Consider the following 17095-nt stretch of genomic DNA (forward strand, 5'->3'; position numbering starts at 1 on the left):
AAAATAAAGACATTTGTCTACATTACACTGATAACACTGTGGGCCTCATTCGCAGACGTAGCGTTATTAGCGCCATGGCCAACCCGCAGATTGTGCACGCTGTGAAACTTTAGTTTACGTCGTATTTACGAAACTTGCAGGTCATCAGGTAATCAACGCCTTTCTCCACCCACTTTACCGTACATTGCGAGCATTTAAAAGCGCAATTGAATGGGCGTCCTTCTCTCTTTCTATCATGGATCAGCCACCAAAGTCAAAACAGCATGACTGTTTGACATGATCCTGATGCCAATATTTGTAATGTAGCGAGGAGTTTAACAACTGCTGGAATGGAATGTGAACACTGAGTCGGAGATTCGATGTATTCTTCCAGTATCTGTGCTATTGTGTGGCTGCTTAATCTGTAACGTGTAATGATTTCGTGTTCACTCAACTCAAAAAGTGTGATCCTTGTGGCAAAAATCATTTGGCCTATATATGTCTTCGTCTTGCTCGGGTTACGGCTGCCATTTCACCAGGAGGCATTTGCGCATCCTGGTTTACGCTTGCTTTTAAAAGGCGGATAATTTTCAACGCAAAATAGAAGCGCACTTTCACAGGCGGTTTTTGTACATACCGCCGAATACACAATTAGGCGCACTTTGCGCATCCCCTCCCATATCTTTATGGGAAACTCCCACTTTTCCCTGACCCTATATGCATGACACGGACAAGCGCAATTTGCCATTTTCAGTTCCCGCGACAGGCAGTCTGCGTTTTTACCTCATTGCTGCATGTTTGTACATACCTCGCCTTGCTTTTATACGCAAATTGCGAAACAAATACGCCTGAAGTGGGCGCAAAAGCGTTAGGCCCTGTGTATCGTAACGAATGGAATGACCCTGTCCAATCCAATTACTAGATTGGAACTAAGTGTCAATAACTGTTGTATTAACTAGGCTACTCAAAAACCAAAGACTAAGTATGAGTCAAGTTCATTTTATACAATATTTATTCACATTTATTTATATGTTAATTTACAGTGGCTGCACTCCCTCAGAGCTATTTGGATAGCTGGCAACCTCCATTTCTACATTGTCAACCTGAAAAAACCCACACAAATAGTGTAAAAACACTGCAGGGGCTTGCAACCCTGCTTCATAATGTTAAAGCCTGTACACCGATGTATCTATAGGAATGCTAGAACCTAAATTACAGTTAACCTTTAACTTCAGGTTTGTACAATGAGCTGTGTGTGTGTGATATAATATGTGGTTCAAGACTCAAAGTGGGGGTAAGATAAAAAAAGTACTTTTCTGAGGGCAGGTATGATGCGTTAGTGTTTGGGCGCAGGTGGAGTGAATTTAGGGTACAAAGGTGTATTTTTTCACGAGAGATGAGTGTCTTAACTCTCAATGGCTTACTGATGAAATTGAGCATAGATACACAAATATTTGGGTAATTGAATACTAACATCTGGAGTCAAGCCGTACAAATTGTTGTATGTGGAGATGATTTTTCGTAGTATGGATGCTGTAAACATGCCCCTGTTTTCCCCTAGAAATGTGGGGGGAAAAAGTAGTAAGTCATGAGTGATATGGGGAGTACATGATGCTGGACATTGGATTTGTAGTTAGCTTGAAGCAGCAAAACCTCAGTTGTGATCTACACACACACCACTGTTTGGAGAGGAAAAGGGCAAGTCCTCTGGCCACCACGGTGGCGGGCAACCGGCCATGTAAGGACCTCCATGGATATTGTTTTCTTTGGCTAACAAAAAGTCAAATGAATTTGAATTATTTATATCATCACACACAACAGTTAAGTTTAATCAGGTATCGGGTACATACACAAATTTAAAATTTAAATAATAATAGTAGGAAATCACCATGTTGTCTGACAAGCTGCCCCACAAAGCAGCGCAAGAAACTTATTTCAATATCTGGGTTAATATAAACCCTTTCCTTGTTGATGGAACGTCCACCTGAGATACAAAATACAACAAATACCTCACATTATTAAAACAGATGACCTGTTGCATTCTAGTAGGCCCATTGTCTGTTTATCTATTCTTTGGTCTCATAAATTAATATTTACCAGCCACACGTATCCTTTTCGAATTCCTGAACACCATAACCAGTTCACTCTTCCTTTCACAGGTCCAAAATGATTTCAGGCACTCAGCACCTAATGAAATAATTTGGGATTATTTAGCAGGTTTTGCATATATTCAAACATACCTTATATCACCTTTTATGAAACCTTCTACATATTGTTAGTACAATAAGCATATACAACATGTGCAAAAGTAAAAATGCATTATAATGCAGCTGTGTCAGGATACAAAAAAAAACCATGAGGTTACACTCTGACATATACAGTGAGGGAAAAAATGATTTGATCCCCTGCTGATTTTGTACGTTTTGCCACAATGCTAACCATTTTTTAACAATTTTGACATTCGTTTTTCTTGATGTTTTTGTTATTCTGTCTATCGCTGTTCAAATACATGTAAAATATACCATAACAATTTTTGACTAATTACAGACTCATTTCTTTGTCAGTGGGCAAATGTACAAAATCAGCAGGGGATCAAATCTCTCACTGTATTATTGATCATATGATAAATTATTAGAACATTTTTTAATACCTAAACTATAGTAACAAAACTGTAAAGCGATCAAATTACGGCCAAATAAATGTAATGCCCTTTGTGTTGATAAGTGAAGCTGAAAACACTGAAACTGCTTATATTCTCCAGCATCACAGGTATTTAACACCCAGTCAATGAATTGCTTATGCTCAGAACAACACTTCAATAAACTCCTCAAAAAAAGTTCTGAAACGTTATTTCGGTCGATTATTCCTACCCTTCAATTAAAACCAATTGGTATTGTATTTCATATCGTTGGAACGCTGTACGTGCCAGAGTGACCAACGCAAACATGTTGGCTGACTTGCGACAAATCCTGCTGGAGGGATGGGATGCCATCCCACAGTAGTGTGTGACCATGCTGGTGACCAGCATGAGGAGGAGGTGCCAAGCTGTTGTGGCTGCATATGGATCTTCCACACGCTACTGAGGTCCCTGGCAGTGTCAAATGAATAAAGTGTAATAAAATTGCCAATATGTGTTGTTTTTTTCCTTTATTATTCCTGTGGGAGAGTGCAATCATCCAATCCACCAAGCAACTCAAAATGAGAGTGAATACCAACAGAAGAATATTGCAGGGGATTTTGGCAAAGAAAATTGGTCCGCTACCCACACGGTTAGCTGTGTTGCTCATTCCACAAATGCACGATCCTTACAAGTTGTAACTAATTGGTAAGGTGACTAATCAGGCTTTCTAACAATTTAAAATACAATACCAATTGGTATTATTGAAGGGGAGGAATAATCGACCAAAATGGTTTTTGAGGAGTTTATATGGAACATTGCAGTATGAACATCTGCAAAAGAACAATAACATTTCACATGAAGGCAATTACTGTTTAGTAACAAGGGCATGTACTTTCGTACAGTAACATAATATTGGAGTAAAACAGTAGTAAGGCCATGTTCCCTTTCATGTAAATTGTTTCTTATTTTCTACCAAAATACCTGAATGCCTCCATATGGGTTCAATTCCCTTAGAGGGGAAATTAACCCAAGTGGCATTCACCAGAGGTGAATGCCCGAAACGCTCCTCACTCTCCCTACACCATGCATTTATCTGTTCAGAAAATCATTAGATAATTTGTATCGCTTTAAGAGGCTCATTCTACCTTTTCTATATGGACGAATATCATTTTTATGGTTCACCTCATGCATACAAGTGTTAGTGTCCATGAATAAGTGAGATACTGATACACTGCATAGACAAACACAAAAGATACATAGTATTACCTTCTTTTCAATGGACAGCCAACGTGTGAGATGGAACCTGCGTTCCTTCTGCCTCTCGTTTCTAGGACGAAACTTTGGCTGCTTCTTGGGGACAGAGAAGGATTTGTGCAGCATTAGAGATATTATGACATACTTAATGGGTACATGGTGAGGGGATACATCGATATTAAGCTGCTTATGCTTTATAGGCCAGAAGCATACTTACGTAATAAAGATACAAAATAATATAACTTATAAATACTAACATCAGTTAAATTTAATTTGTACAATCATCATTTAGTATACCTGCTGCCCTGACGCAAGAACATCCTCCTGACACTCTTCTGGACTCAGATCACCCTCCTGGGTTGCCTGATCCTCAAGATCCTGGACTGAGAGGGAAATATGAAAGTTTCAAGAGTAACTAAGCACAATATTTCAATCAGGCATCAACATTTATTGAAACCAGCATGACATTCAACATAAAATGCTTAAAAGCGGGAGGGGAAGGTAGGGATCAGTGCTGGATGCAGAGCAGGAGGTAGGGGTAGGAGGCTGGGACCAGCGCTGGATCTAGAGCAGGAGGGTGGGACCAGCACTGGATGCAGAGCAGGACGCTGGGACCAGCGCTGTTAGGGGTAGGAGGCTGGGCCCAATGCTGGATACAGAGCAAGGGGGTTGGGACCACCGCATGATGCAAAGCAGGGGGTAGGAAGCTGGACCAGCACAGGATGCAGAGCAGGAGGGTGGGACCAGTGCTGGATACAGAGCAGGGGGTAGGGCTATGAGGCTGGGACCAGCGCTGGATACAGAGCAAGGGGGTTGGGACCACCGCATGATGCAAAGCAGGGGGTAGGAAGCTGGACCAGCACAGGATGCAGAGCAGGAGGGTGGGACCAGTGCTGGATACAGAGCAGGGGGTAGGGCTATGAGGCTGGGACCAGCGCTGGATACAGAGCAAGGGGGTTGGGACCACCGCATGATGCAAAGCAGGGGGTAGGAAGCTGGACCAGCACAGGATGCAGAGCAGGAGGGTGGGACCAGTGCTGGATACAGAGCAGGGGGTAGGGCTACGAGGCTGGGACCAGCGCTGGATACAGAGCAAGGGGGTTGGGACCACCGCATGATGCAAAGCAGGGGGTAGGAAGCTGGGACCAGCACTGGATGTAGAGCAGGAGGCTGGGCCCAGCGCTGGATGCAGAGCAGGGGGTAGGGCTAGGAGGCTGGACCAGTGCTGGATACAGAGCAGGGGGTAGGGATAGGAGGCTGGGACCAGCGCTGGATACAGAGCAGGAGGCTGGGACCAGCGCTGGATGTAGAGCAGGAGGCTGGGCCCAGCGCTGGATGCAGAGCAGGAGGTAGGGGTTACTAGTACCCCTACTGGGTACTGGTTGGTAGGCAGAAAGCACACTCAGGGTACCAGGGGTTGTGGACCTGAAAGGCAGGCTGATAAATAGCTGTTCTGCTTTGAGATTTGAGGATGGTCTGGTCATAATAAACACTGATAAACATTGGATATGTCTAAGCATGTAATACAGATAGATGTTCCTACATGTATCTGAATGCAAAAAAGTGACTAACAACGTTAGCATCAACCCAATAACTAACAACGTTAGCTAGCATCAAGGAGAACTCTGACGGCCTTATCAGTCATTAATTAAAAACTCGCAAACAAATTACTTTGCAAACAACTTCTGACTTCAAAAGCGACCAAATTCTAGTAATAAAATACACATATTTTGACAAAAGTTGCTACTTAAAGTACCTGTTTTGTTTGATGCCGGCTCCTGCATTTCAGAAATATTTCGATTTGCGCGGTTGTATTTCTGAATGCCATGGAAACGCTCAAACCAATGAAAATCGATTTAAAGAGCCGAAGTTACACGAACTCTCTTCATATGGGAACGTCATTTCCTGATAAAGAACCGAAGTTACACGAACTCTCTTCATTCGAGTACGTCATTTCCTGATTTTCTATCCGGTGGTGTCCCAAGAACCGGGACCACGTTATACCTCTAGATTTTTGTTTTGTGACCCGGAAGTTGCTCCCACGAGTTTGAGAGTCACATATTCAGGATGTCAGCAGAGGGCGCATAGGAGAGCAGATGAACGATCAAATTGCTCGCAGACCATAGAGCCTCAATGCAAAATTTGATTACATCGGACTGAAGCATGTTTCCAGAGTCTCATCAGCCACCTCACAAATTAAAGAAGGTTCTACCAAAGCCTGTTTAAAAATTTATATATTATGTTAGATATTATATTATAGTAGACATTCTGTGGTTCTACACCAAATTTGAATATTTTTCTAAGAAAGTCAGCGACCGGATATATTTTATAAATTATTTTAAAGTGAGTTTCTTTGACTTTTGGGGAAATGGGCCATTAATGAATTTGAAACGTTTTTTTTCTATGTACAATGCAACCATATTCGGAACCTGTACACACAATCCTCTGTTATAAAAAAAGATTTTGATTTCAAAGCATCACTAATATATGTATTATTACATTTACTGTCAAATAAAATACCATTATTAATAAAAAACATTTGGTCTTATTCTTACATATAACAATGTGCTTTGAACTAACTTCAATAATGGTATCGGTATTGCTCTACAGATCTTTTTGTATTCTCTATAAGTACAGTTATATTTATAACTGTACTTATTATATTTTTTAAAGAAAGCTTTATATTCAAAAGGTTTACCAGACATCTCAATTTATAACATCATTCACAAACACAATGCATAACTAAACACAATTCATACCAATCATAGCCTATTTAAACAATGATTTCCTATTGATTACAATGAACCTATTGTTCCATAACACTCACATTTTTTAAGATATACATTTTTAGGCTCAAAGTTGATAGGCTCTGAAATTTTTAAGGTACAATTTTTTTAGGGGACTCAATTTTGAGCAACCTGAATTTCCAAGTCTGGAATTTTTGGGTCAGATTTTCTTTTCATTCAAATGTATATTCAGATATGAATTTTGGTGTTGTTTATATTTCAATATTAAGTATTCAATGCCTTTTTAAAATTCAAAATATGTCACTGATTTGCTTTCGTACAAATGGCAGCGCGCCCTCTGCTGACATCCTGAATATGTGGACCATAATGACTGTCAAGCTCGTGGGAGCAACTTCCGGGTCACTACACAACAATCTATGCAAAATTGAGAAATAATATTTCCACACACTATTTTATTTCCCGATTTTCATGTTTAAGCAGATCAAAGAAAATCAGATAACGTGTCTTTTTTTCCTTTTTCCTATTTCTAAATGGTAATCGGGGAACAGCTTGTTTCCCGATTTTGGTTTTCTAATGTTAAAACGAAAATCCATTGGCCTCAAAGTACACGGACCCTTGGTGACAGTATACACTGGAAACCATACGTCCTCAGTCAGAACTGCATCTACTGCCATCTGGTGGTATAAAATATGTACTGCCCTGATGAAAATCACTCATGATTTCACACTTCGTTGATTTGTACTGATGACCACCATGACATGACTCGGGTATAATTGTGCTGAAACCTGTTCCCTTGTATCAACATCGGTTGTTCATAGCAGATGACAGAGCCAGTAAACACTATAGGGATCTAAAGGGACTGTTGTTTTCCATTAAAGCGTCTCATGAATTAATAAAATGTCAAATGTAAATGTAATGTCTATGAAATCATTACGGCCTTTACCATCTTTAGTCCACGACTAACACGATACATGATAGAAGACTGAAACACTCATCTATTGTGTGCCACATTCCCCTTTGATGTGTTACATCTTGAAATATTAACAGGACCAGTGTTTTGATGTGCATCATTCAATATGTCAATTCGACATGTCTGTAATTCTTGTTGACTGGGCATTTCTTTATTTAGAATCATTTCTATTGAATATGGTTGAGGTAAATCACTATTACCGGTTAAAAGGTGAGACTTGGTTTCAACCCAAAAAGAAGATAGTTTTAACACAAATCCATATAGTGTCATATAGTATAAGTTAAACTGATGTCAAAACAAAGATTGAAGTTACACTCTCAACTCAATAGGGACACTGAGGATTCAACCTTACCATAGGAGCCTTCCCCCTGAGGCTGGGCACCTGGTTCTTTAAGGAGCATTTCTGGCCCATAGAGGGGGAACTGCATAAACTGCACAGGAGCTCAACGCAGACGTACATTTCTGCTTCCACACTTTGCTCTGTATTAGCACGAGTATGAAAAGTATGTGTTCAAATGTGTGGATGTGTGTAGTTGGAAGGAGGAACAGTGAGCCTCATTTGAAGTATTTGAGTTTTAAATCTAACAAATGAAATAGCTTATTGTAGTCTAGAGTAATATATATATTTATGTATATATTTGTTTTACTACAGGAACCATCAAATGTCAGTTTGACCATTTCAGCCTTTTGGTATTGCATGTTAAGGGTTAAGGAACTAAGTAATGTGGATTTGGCATTCTTCCAAATACACTCCTACTACTATCAAAGACTTACAGAGAATCGAAACTGAACTGGTGCAAAGACGGAAATGAACTGCTTTCACCCACTCAGACTTCACCAGATATGGCACAGCCTCGCATCTCGATTTGTGTGAACAAGGAGAACCTCAGCTGCGCCATCTGCTTGGACTTTCTCCGTGACCCGGCAACCATCCCCTGTGGGCACAGTTTCTGCATTGTTTGTATCCAGAAGTTCTGGGATGTGGAAGTTATGTTTGAGCGTTCCTGTTGTCCTACATGCAGTCACACTTTCCCTTCCAGACCTCTCTTGTTCAAGAACCTCACCCTGGCGGAGCTGGTGAGGGCTTTGGAGGGGTATTCCGCGTCTGGATCCGAGGCAGCTACTCAGGGGAAGAGGGGAGCAGCTTTTGCCAGTCCACCTAACGGAGACGTCCATCCCCCAAAGAGGTCCACCACCAGTACGTCTGAAGCCCGGGATTTAAGGGCATGTCAGAAACACAACAGACTGATGGAGGTTTACTGTTGCAAAGAAGAGCAGTGCATCTGCACTCTGTGTGCTGCCGTCGACCACAGAGGGCACACTGTTGTGCCAGTGAACGACCAACGGAAGCAGAACCAAGTAAATGCTTTTGCAAAGAATATATCTGCTGAAAAGCACTGTAATAAGTAACGCTAAACATTGAAAGTTCTGTACATCAGTTCTCAGGCTGCCTTATTGTACATACTTTAATGTAGTTATAGTGGTGCTTGAAAACGGCTGAATGGGATTGAAAAGGCTTGAATCCCCGGTTGCTTTTGCCGCCATGATGTGAAAAATAATTGGGGAAATGAATTGAAACACAAAAAGTGCTGCTCATTTACATCCTCAAATTTCAGTGAGGATTTGACATGCAGATGAAGAAATATAATATTCATATGTATGTAATATATGAAGTGATTGAGAAGGAAAATGTGCCTGCAGGAAAAGCTGGCAGACATAACAAAGTCATGCGACAGGATGATTGAGAGAGGAGAGAAGGAACTGGAGAACTTGAAGACGACCGTGCGGCAGACTGAGGTTTGTGTTTGTACTCCACTGTACTCAGTACAGGACTACTTGTATTCCTTGATACATAATATGTGACTTATTTGAGGTTAAAGATATTATTAAACCCCCCCGCCCACCCATCCAACAATACATTTATTTCAAACATCATTTAAATTATTATTTATTATTAGCTCACTCAAAATGTCCATGGCTTAAGTCAAATGTATGTTACTACAGTAAATGATCTGCTAAACCAGCTGAGATATCCTACTTATAAAATGGACCTACTGTAGAATCTTTGAAGAAATTGTCTACCTGGTGACCCCAAATAAAATCCTCCGTCAGTTTTCCAGAATTGTTCATGCATAATATCACTGCTTATCAGAATGACGGAAGCACAGTCACATCTGAGCAATGTCAATGCCAAGTTCTGTGTGTCCGATAGGGGAGGGGCCGGGCTGAGGAGGAGCACTGTGAAGGAGTCTTCGCTGGCCTGGTTGACTCTATCCAGAGGCACGTCTCCACCGTGATGAACCTGATCAGGGCCCAGGAGAAGGCCGTCCAGGGGCAGGCTCAGACCTCCCTGAAGGAACTGGTGCTGTGGTTGGCTGTGCTGAGAAGGAGACATGCTGAGCTGGAGCAGCTCTCTCGCACACAGGATGACATCCAGTTCCTCCAGGTATTACTGCAAATGTAATCCTAGCACAGCCAGCAGTGATGATTATGATGACGATGATGAGTAGGATGATGCTAAAATAATGAGGTCTTTGCCTTCTTATTCTGCTGGCAGAGATGGTCCTCACTGGCCCCAGGTCCTGAGGCCAGGGACTGGCCCTCGGTTCCAATCAGCGCTCCATTTGAGGCCATGAGAGCAGCTGTGGAGGAGATCGGAGGGAGAATGGAAGCTTTTTTCAACAAGGAAATCAACACCCTCTCACAAATGGGTTGGTTGGATAGTGGAATAATGTCATATTTTTCTGGCAGCATGTGTTTTTCTCCTGCAGATTACTTTCATGCAAAAAATGTATCCCTTTTGCTTTCTCTGCAGTAAATGGAAGTAAAGATTCCCATGTTACTCCAGATTATGGGATGGATTCTGAGATGACAGTAGGAGAATCTGCAACCACAGGTCTTCCCATTTTGGGGCAAAATTTATTGATGTTGTCTCATATCTTGGAAGTGTTCTTACATGGAAATACATTGAAGACATCACATCTGGCAATACATAATGTAATAGTGTGTTTCACTCTGGTATCTCTCTTCACTCTACAGTTGACAGATTTCCTGATGTTCCTGAAATTCTGTCTGCTCCAGCTTCCCAGACACGAGAGCCAAGAACCAGATCAGAATTCTTACAGTGTGAGTAAAAACGTTTCCCTTTCTGTACACCTTCAGCTCACCCACCTGTCACACGTCAAAAAGTCTGTTTCAGGACAACTGAGCCAAGTTTGCGGTCACATTATGATCTCCTCCCTCCGTTTCTTCCATGTTTAGGTGCCTGTGAGCTCACTCTGGACTCTGACACTGCCCATAAAGACCTGATACTCTCCACCAACAAAAAGATGGTGACATGTGACCCTAAAAAGACCAAGAACTCAGTTCCTGTGCCCCATAAAGCTGATCGCTTTACACGGCGGCGCCAGGTGCTCTGCAAAGAAGGCTTGCAGGCGGAGCACTGTTACTTTGAGGTTGAGGTGGACGGAGAGAAGGCTGAGATCGCTTTAACTTACAGACGAATTGATAGAGGGTCGCTCAGCCCATCATCTGCCTTTGGAGGTAATAAGATGTCCTGGAGCCTGGACCGTTCTAAAACGTATTCCGTGAGCCACGATGCCGATAGTGTTCAACTCATAGCAACTCCCAACAGTTGCAAAATAGGGGTTTACATCAAATTCAAGGAAGGCACATTGTCATTTTATGAAGTTTCCAAAAACACTATGAAGTTACTTTATAAGACTGAGACAACATTCAGTGAGCCCCTCCATCCAGGATTCTGGCTCGGAGATATGTGTACTATTAAATTATGTGATCCGAAAAATGAGTGAATACCACCGTCTTTGTCCCCTACAACAAGCTTATTTTGTGGCTGTAATCCACGCCTACTGTTAGAACAATGGCCCATCCTGCTCCTCCTGCTCCCTGATCTTTCCCTGATCACATTCTAAACACCAAACTGCCAACAAGTCCTTCTTGCTTTAAGAATAAACAGATAAAGAATTCAAATTCTTCTGACCTCAGACCTTTATTCGCTGAAGTTCCACCGCAACTACTTTTCCAATAGATTGTTTTGTATGTTGTATCTTTCCTGTAACTTTTATGTTCACATTTCTTATTTTTAAAGATCATAATAAAATGATTCCTTGTCTACACTAAAGGGCAGTGTCATGTTTTGTAGAAGTACAGCAGGATAAGCAGAACATTTAGTCCATGGGCCCAGGCATATATCGGTACCATCTGAGGAAACTGTAAGGCTGGGTGTCAAACCTGCCCCCACCTCTCATATGCTAAAGTCTGGAGTTTCTGGACAGTCTCAACTTGATGGCTCTCACACCCCATTGAAGATTTGGTCTGATTGGTTGTTCTTGTGTATAAAGGGAATTGTAATGCATTGTTCTTGGGATTCTTCATCTCCTGAGACCTTCTCCTCAGTTCTGCCTTGTCCTACTGTCCTACTCCTTCCTCACCTCTTGCTTTCTCTCTGATTTACAATGATCATGGTAGAGTAGGTAAGATTGAAAACTTTCATATTGTAACATGTTTGCCTTGTAATTGATTTCATTCATTTGCAAAGTTATTAAATACCTATTTCACTTAACCGTACTTTGACCATTCTTGCTCTGATTTAACCCATAGAGTCAAATACCTGGAATTCTATTGGTATTGGCATTATTTAGTTCATGCTAATACACTGTTCAGTTTCCCATCTTCCTTTAAACCATAGGGGAATTAGTTTTGGTTGTTTGGACAATATTTACCCCCCTACAGTTTTGGTGACCCCGACGACGTGATATGTTTCGAGCAATTCAGTTACAGTTAGGCAAACCGGCGTTTCAAACCATGGTGCGGTGAGTAAGCATTTACAAATGTACATTAATTGTGTTCCACCTGGTTCTGTTGGTAAAAGCCTATTACTGGTTTCTGATATTAGCTCCTGCATGAAATGAACAAAAATGGAATGGGAAACTGAAGTTAACAAATTACTAAACCTATGGGAAGAAGTTAGCGTTAACCGAACGTTATCTCAATTGAGCAAGAAAGACAAGAACGGTCTTAAAATTGATTTTACGCTAGCTGAAATAATTGAACATTGGCGAACTGTAGGAGTCCATAAAAAGAAAGCAGAAAAGAAACAAACATTGAAGATTACTGTACATTTAATTGGCAAATGTCTTCTCAACTCTGTCCTCAAAGCAGCGACACCTTTTAGTGCCACAAGGCAACACACCGCTAATAAAAGCAGTGAAGAGACCAGCCATGCTGGCTCACATTCTACTAATGAGTGTTCAGACACAGAGAGTGGAATTGGTGCGCAAATTCCCAAACCGCGTTCTACAAAGAACCGTCGTGCTCCTGATCCGCCACGCATTGCTGCCATAAAAATGGCGACAGAGGCAAAACCCAAGCCCCAGCAGCCCCATCATATACAGTGTAACTTCTGTAAAAGACAAGGACACACCGAAATGCGATGTTGGGATCTTGGCAGAAATATGCCTATTCCACCCACACGCTTGTTTTATGCTAACAACAAAGTTAGATTTTGTCGTGCTTGTCTAAGAAGTGGTCACACTGAGTCCAAATGTTGGGATCTGGGAAAGGGTAGGCCTCCCCCATTTTTCATGCAGCATAAGCTGAGCCTTTATCAAGACAACCAAATCTTAAACTTTTTAACGTGATTGCATGCAATTTCAACTATCTTTTACATTTACTTAATTCAGGTCCAAATTGTGATATTGCTACATTCCTACTGTATTACCCCTGTGTTTAGTCTTTGTTGTAGTTCAAAGATTCGTTGGGGACAGTTTATTTGTTGCTGCTCCAGTTCCTTTAGCTGCATATGCATAGCGCATATGGTTTGTCCATCCATGAGTTCCTATGTTGGTTTGTGTGGATGAGATTTGGGTATTGTGGATCAGTATGTACCTTTGTGTGTTTTATAGAGTTGGTGGTAAATGTTCTAGGTTTTAGCTAAACTCGCAATGGTTCCTGACCTGTAAATGTAGATTGGTATAACTTGTCTGTGTAATTTGTGTTTTGTTTATTTTGGACCCAAGAACGCTTTTGTTTTAATTGCCATTTTCATCTGCTAGATGATATGTTTGTGTACCTCTCATCTATCAAAAGGGAGGACTGTTGTTCACCTATTTTTTCCATTTGAGTTTTAGGACACTGTCTCACTAATTTCCATTTGTATCCAATCCGACTCACTCAGACCCCAGACCACTCCAAACTTTACCATTTTCATTGTTAACCAAGTGCTGTGCTCCAATTGTGTTCTGCTGTAACAGGACAAGAACGTAAGTAGCAGGAATATGCTAACCAAGGGCACGTCTGCATGCCAATACAAAGGTTCTTCCAAGTGATCCTCTGAGCATTAGCCATGATCCAAAATTGGTCCTCTGAGCACTAGCCATGATCCAAAAGTGATCCTCTGAGCAATAGCCATGACCATTAGAATCTCAATGCTGACCTGTCTGCAATCAAGTTCCTTTTCCTATGGGTGCAGGTTATCACACGATGAACACTGCAGCTTTTGCTGTGCTTTTGTGTCCAAGAGGGAGGATTGTAAGGCTGGGTGTCAAACCTGCCCCCACCTCTCATATGCTAAAGTCTGGAGTTTCTGGACGGTCTCAACTTGATGGCTCTCACACCCCATTCAAGATGTGGTCTGATTGGTTGTTCTTGTGTATAAAGGGAATTGTAATGCATTGTTCTTTGGATTCTTCATCTCCTGAGACCTTCTCCTCAGTTCTGCCTTGTCCTACTGTCCTACTCCTTCCTCACCTCTTGCTTTCTCTCTGATTTACAATGATCATGTTAGAGTAGGTAAGATTGAAAACTTTCATATTGTAACATGTTTGCCTTGTAATTGATTTCATTCATTTGCAAAGTTATTAAATACGTATTTCCCTTAACCGTACTTTGACCATTCTTGCTCTGATTTAACCCATAGAGTCAAATACCTGGAATTCTATTGGTATTGGCATTATTTAGTTCATGCTAATACACTGTTCAGTTTCCCATCTTCCTTTAAACCATAGGGGAATTAGTTTTGGTTGTTTGGACAATATTTACCCCCCTACAAAACCAAACTTTTGGGCTACTAAGTTATTGGTAGTGTCCATGGGCCCAGGCCAGAAATTCCACTTGTCGGTACCATCTAAGGAAACCAATCCTAGTTATGATTTTTGAATTGGTGTATTTATATAGATCATATTTAGATGTGATAACCATTGCAGACTGGCAGCTTATTGGTAGTTATCATCTCTGGAATGTACCCGCCCTTTGCATAATAAAGCAAAAAGGCATCTCGGAAACATTCACTAATGATGCAATTGCTGTTTCCTCATGGGGCTAGAATGAACTACAAACCACAAATACATGTCTGACATGCTTTATTTATACCATCCGAATAATCCTTTCTGTCATACCTGAAGGCAGAATTTGTTTTATGGCAGAAAGTGGCGAACAATAGGGCCTATCAAAATGGTGCTGATTATAGTGATTTTCAGTAAAAAATTAATAATAATATTGTCATACAAGTTCCCTGGGTAGTGCTACTGAACCGCAGTAGCCTACAACATGCACATGTTGTATGAGGAAAACATTTATTATTAACATTTTACACGTTTTTACCACAGTTAAAGGAATTGCCCTAGTTCCAAGAAGCGTCCAAAATTTGACATTTACAGATAACCCAAATTTCACCACACTACTGTGGCGTGTTTATGTACTATGTTTTACTCATGCATATTTGTAGCCTTGAATGTCCTTGTGATTGTGCCAAAACATTCACACCATGGATCAGTAGTCTAGTCTTCATCACTGTTTTTCAGCATCTGAGTCCTCGAGGTCTACAACATCTTCCTCGACATCAGTGGGCTGGTTGCTGCAGGTTTGCAACTTGCACATGTCAGTGCACTTCAGGCTATTGGCAAGGCAAGTGCAGTCTGGGAGTTTGCACGACCGTTCGCACTTGCAGGAAAGCAGTTGCAACACTGCATCCGGTGCTGGAGAACCCTGCATCCACTCGTTGGCCAGCTTCCCATCATCATCAGTGGTCCATCCATAACCCTTGGGACTTGGAACATAGGGTTACTTGGAACATAGGGTTACTTGGAACATAGGGTTACTTGGAACATAGGGTTACTTGGAACATAGGGTTGGCATTGCAGACAGCGCCTCCAAATAGTAGCCTGGTAGTCTGCACGGAGGACGTGCATGAAGAGGCAGTCTTTGCATGGTGGAAGCTGACTGGACTCTATCTCTCCCCGTCTGCCACAGAAGAGTGGATGTCAGAGTTCATTGACTTTCGTGGTGTAGGTAGACGGCACGTACATGTGGCAGGTGACCTCTTGCAGCTTCTGAAAGAGCTCGTGGTTACGTCCCATGAATGCCCGAGCTGACTGAAGGCCTCTTGGTAGATCTTATCCGACTTCATTTGCTTCAAGGCGCCCATCTTTCCCCGGCTATAAAGGCACTGACTGTATCACAACCGAAGAACACGTGCAGTCCAGGGCATCACAGACACTGCCCCCCACTGATCTAGTAAGCTTGTCAATGTCTAAGAACTGTGTGCAGGTTTGGGTACCACACTTCTGATACACGGGGCATGGGGTGTCCTTATTGAAGGCAAGACACAGCACAAGGACGTGTGTATCTTTGGCAGTGATCACCACAGCCTTGTACCCAGCCTCATGCAGAAGCATTCGGGTGTCTGCTTCCTCCTGTGTGGACACCAGCTCTGCCACTTTGAGCTACACTGTCATTTTCATATATTCAACCGCAATTTGCATTTCGGGGGGTAGGGGAAGGAAAAAGTCTACAACTGTGTTGAAACCAGCTGGATGGTCCCCCTCAAGATGGGAAGTATGCCTGTTGAAAGTGTGTAGATAACAATTCTGTGTGCAGATAAGGAGATTGTTATCTGCACACTTTCAATAACTCATCATACTTCCCGTCTTGAGGCACATGCTTTAGTTTGGTACGGAATGTTGTGTGTCTCATATGAGTGCCACAGTCCTCATGGATCCGCTACCCAAATGTACCTGGTTTGCAGGGAAGCACAACAGAGGACCATCCAGCTGGTTTCAACAAAGTTGTAGACTTTTTCCTTCCCCTACCCCTGAAATGCAAATTGCGGTTGAATATATGAAAATGACAATGTAGCTCAAAGTGGCAGAGCTGGTGTCCACACAGGAGGAAGCAGACACCCGAATGCTTCTGCATGAGGCTGGGTACAAGGCTGTGGTGATCACTGCCAAAAATACACACGTCCTTGTGCTGTGTCTTGCCTTCAATAAGGACACCCCATGCCCCGTGTATCAGAAGTGTGGTACGCAAACCCGCAGACGGTTCCTAAACATTTACAAGCTTACTAGATCGATGGGAGGCAGTGTCTGTGATGCCCTGGTTGGACTGCACGTGTTCTTCGGTTGTGTACAGTCAGTGCCTTTATCAACCTCTCTCTGTGTTTCAACATTTCCCAATCATAGAACCTTCTGGAAGGTTCTTCAACTCGTTCCTATCCATCCCAAAACT

General features: G+C 42.0%; 2 protein-coding genes across 6 annotated transcripts; one reads left to right on the forward strand and one right to left on the reverse strand.

The window, feature by feature from the left end:
• Positions 1-1008: 1008 nt before the first annotated feature.
• Positions 1009-5847, reverse strand: LOC146273185 (uncharacterized). Of its 5 annotated transcripts, XM_084706386.1 has the most exons (9): positions 5610-5847; positions 4151-4236; positions 3866-3949; positions 3581-3692; positions 2077-2166; positions 1868-1963; positions 1657-1749; positions 1454-1536; positions 1009-1082 (listed from the first exon to the last, which is right to left on the reverse strand). In XM_084706386.1, the coding sequence occupies exons 1-9, from the start codon at positions 5635-5637 to the stop codon at positions 1017-1019; spliced, it is 738 nt and encodes a 245-aa protein (XP_084562512.1). In that variant the 5' UTR covers positions 5638-5847; the 3' UTR covers positions 1009-1016. The 5 variants fall into 5 exon arrangements, 1 of the variants encoding a protein (XP_084562512.1); XR_014766749.1 differs by lacking the exon at positions 3581-3692 and having other exon boundaries at positions 1454-1749; positions 4151-5278; XR_014766750.1 differs by lacking the exon at positions 3581-3692 and having other exon boundaries at positions 1454-1749; positions 3866-3946; positions 4151-5847.
• A 2538-nt stretch (positions 5848-8385) lies between these two features.
• On the forward strand, positions 8386-12152 carry LOC146273186 (tripartite motif-containing protein 16-like protein). The gene is made up of 7 exons (XM_084706298.1): positions 8386-8929; positions 9272-9367; positions 9783-10016; positions 10128-10281; positions 10386-10466; positions 10610-10696; positions 10832-12152. Exons 1-7 carry the CDS (start codon positions 8414-8416, stop codon positions 11380-11382), a joined length of 1719 nt encoding a protein of 572 aa, XP_084562424.1. The 5' UTR covers positions 8386-8413; the 3' UTR covers positions 11383-12152.
• The last annotated feature ends 4943 nt before the right edge of the window (positions 12153-17095 follow it).

The sequence above is a fragment of the Hypomesus nipponensis genome, chromosome 9 (genome assembly GCF_054491055.1).
Source record: "Hypomesus nipponensis isolate SF chromosome 9, ASM5449105v1, whole genome shotgun sequence".
Taxonomy (NCBI): Eukaryota; Metazoa; Chordata; class Actinopteri; order Osmeriformes; family Osmeridae; genus Hypomesus; species Hypomesus nipponensis.

Excerpts from the sequence above, each read along its gene's own strand:
- LOC146273185 (XM_084706386.1), bottom strand. The coding sequence starts at position 5,637 with ATGCAGGAGCCGGCATCAAACAAAACAG. Across the intron at positions 2,167-3,580 it reads ACCCATATGGAGGCATTCAG|GTGCTGAGTGCCTGAAATCA; the intron begins GTATTTTGGTAG and ends TTATTTCATTAG. Across the intron at positions 1,537-1,656 it reads CTTTTCCTCTCCAAACAGTG|GGGAAAACAGGGGCATGTTT; the intron begins GTGTGTGTGTAG and ends CCACATTTCTAG.
- LOC146273186 (XM_084706298.1), top strand. The coding sequence starts at position 8,414 with ATGGCACAGCCTCGCATCTCGATTTGTGTGAACAAGGAGAACCTCAGC. Across the intron at positions 10,017-10,127 it reads ATGACATCCAGTTCCTCCAG|AGATGGTCCTCACTGGCCCC; the intron begins GTATTACTGCAA and ends TTCTGCTGGCAG. Across the intron at positions 10,282-10,385 it reads CAACACCCTCTCACAAATGG|TAAATGGAAGTAAAGATTCC; the intron begins GTTGGTTGGATA and ends CTTTCTCTGCAG.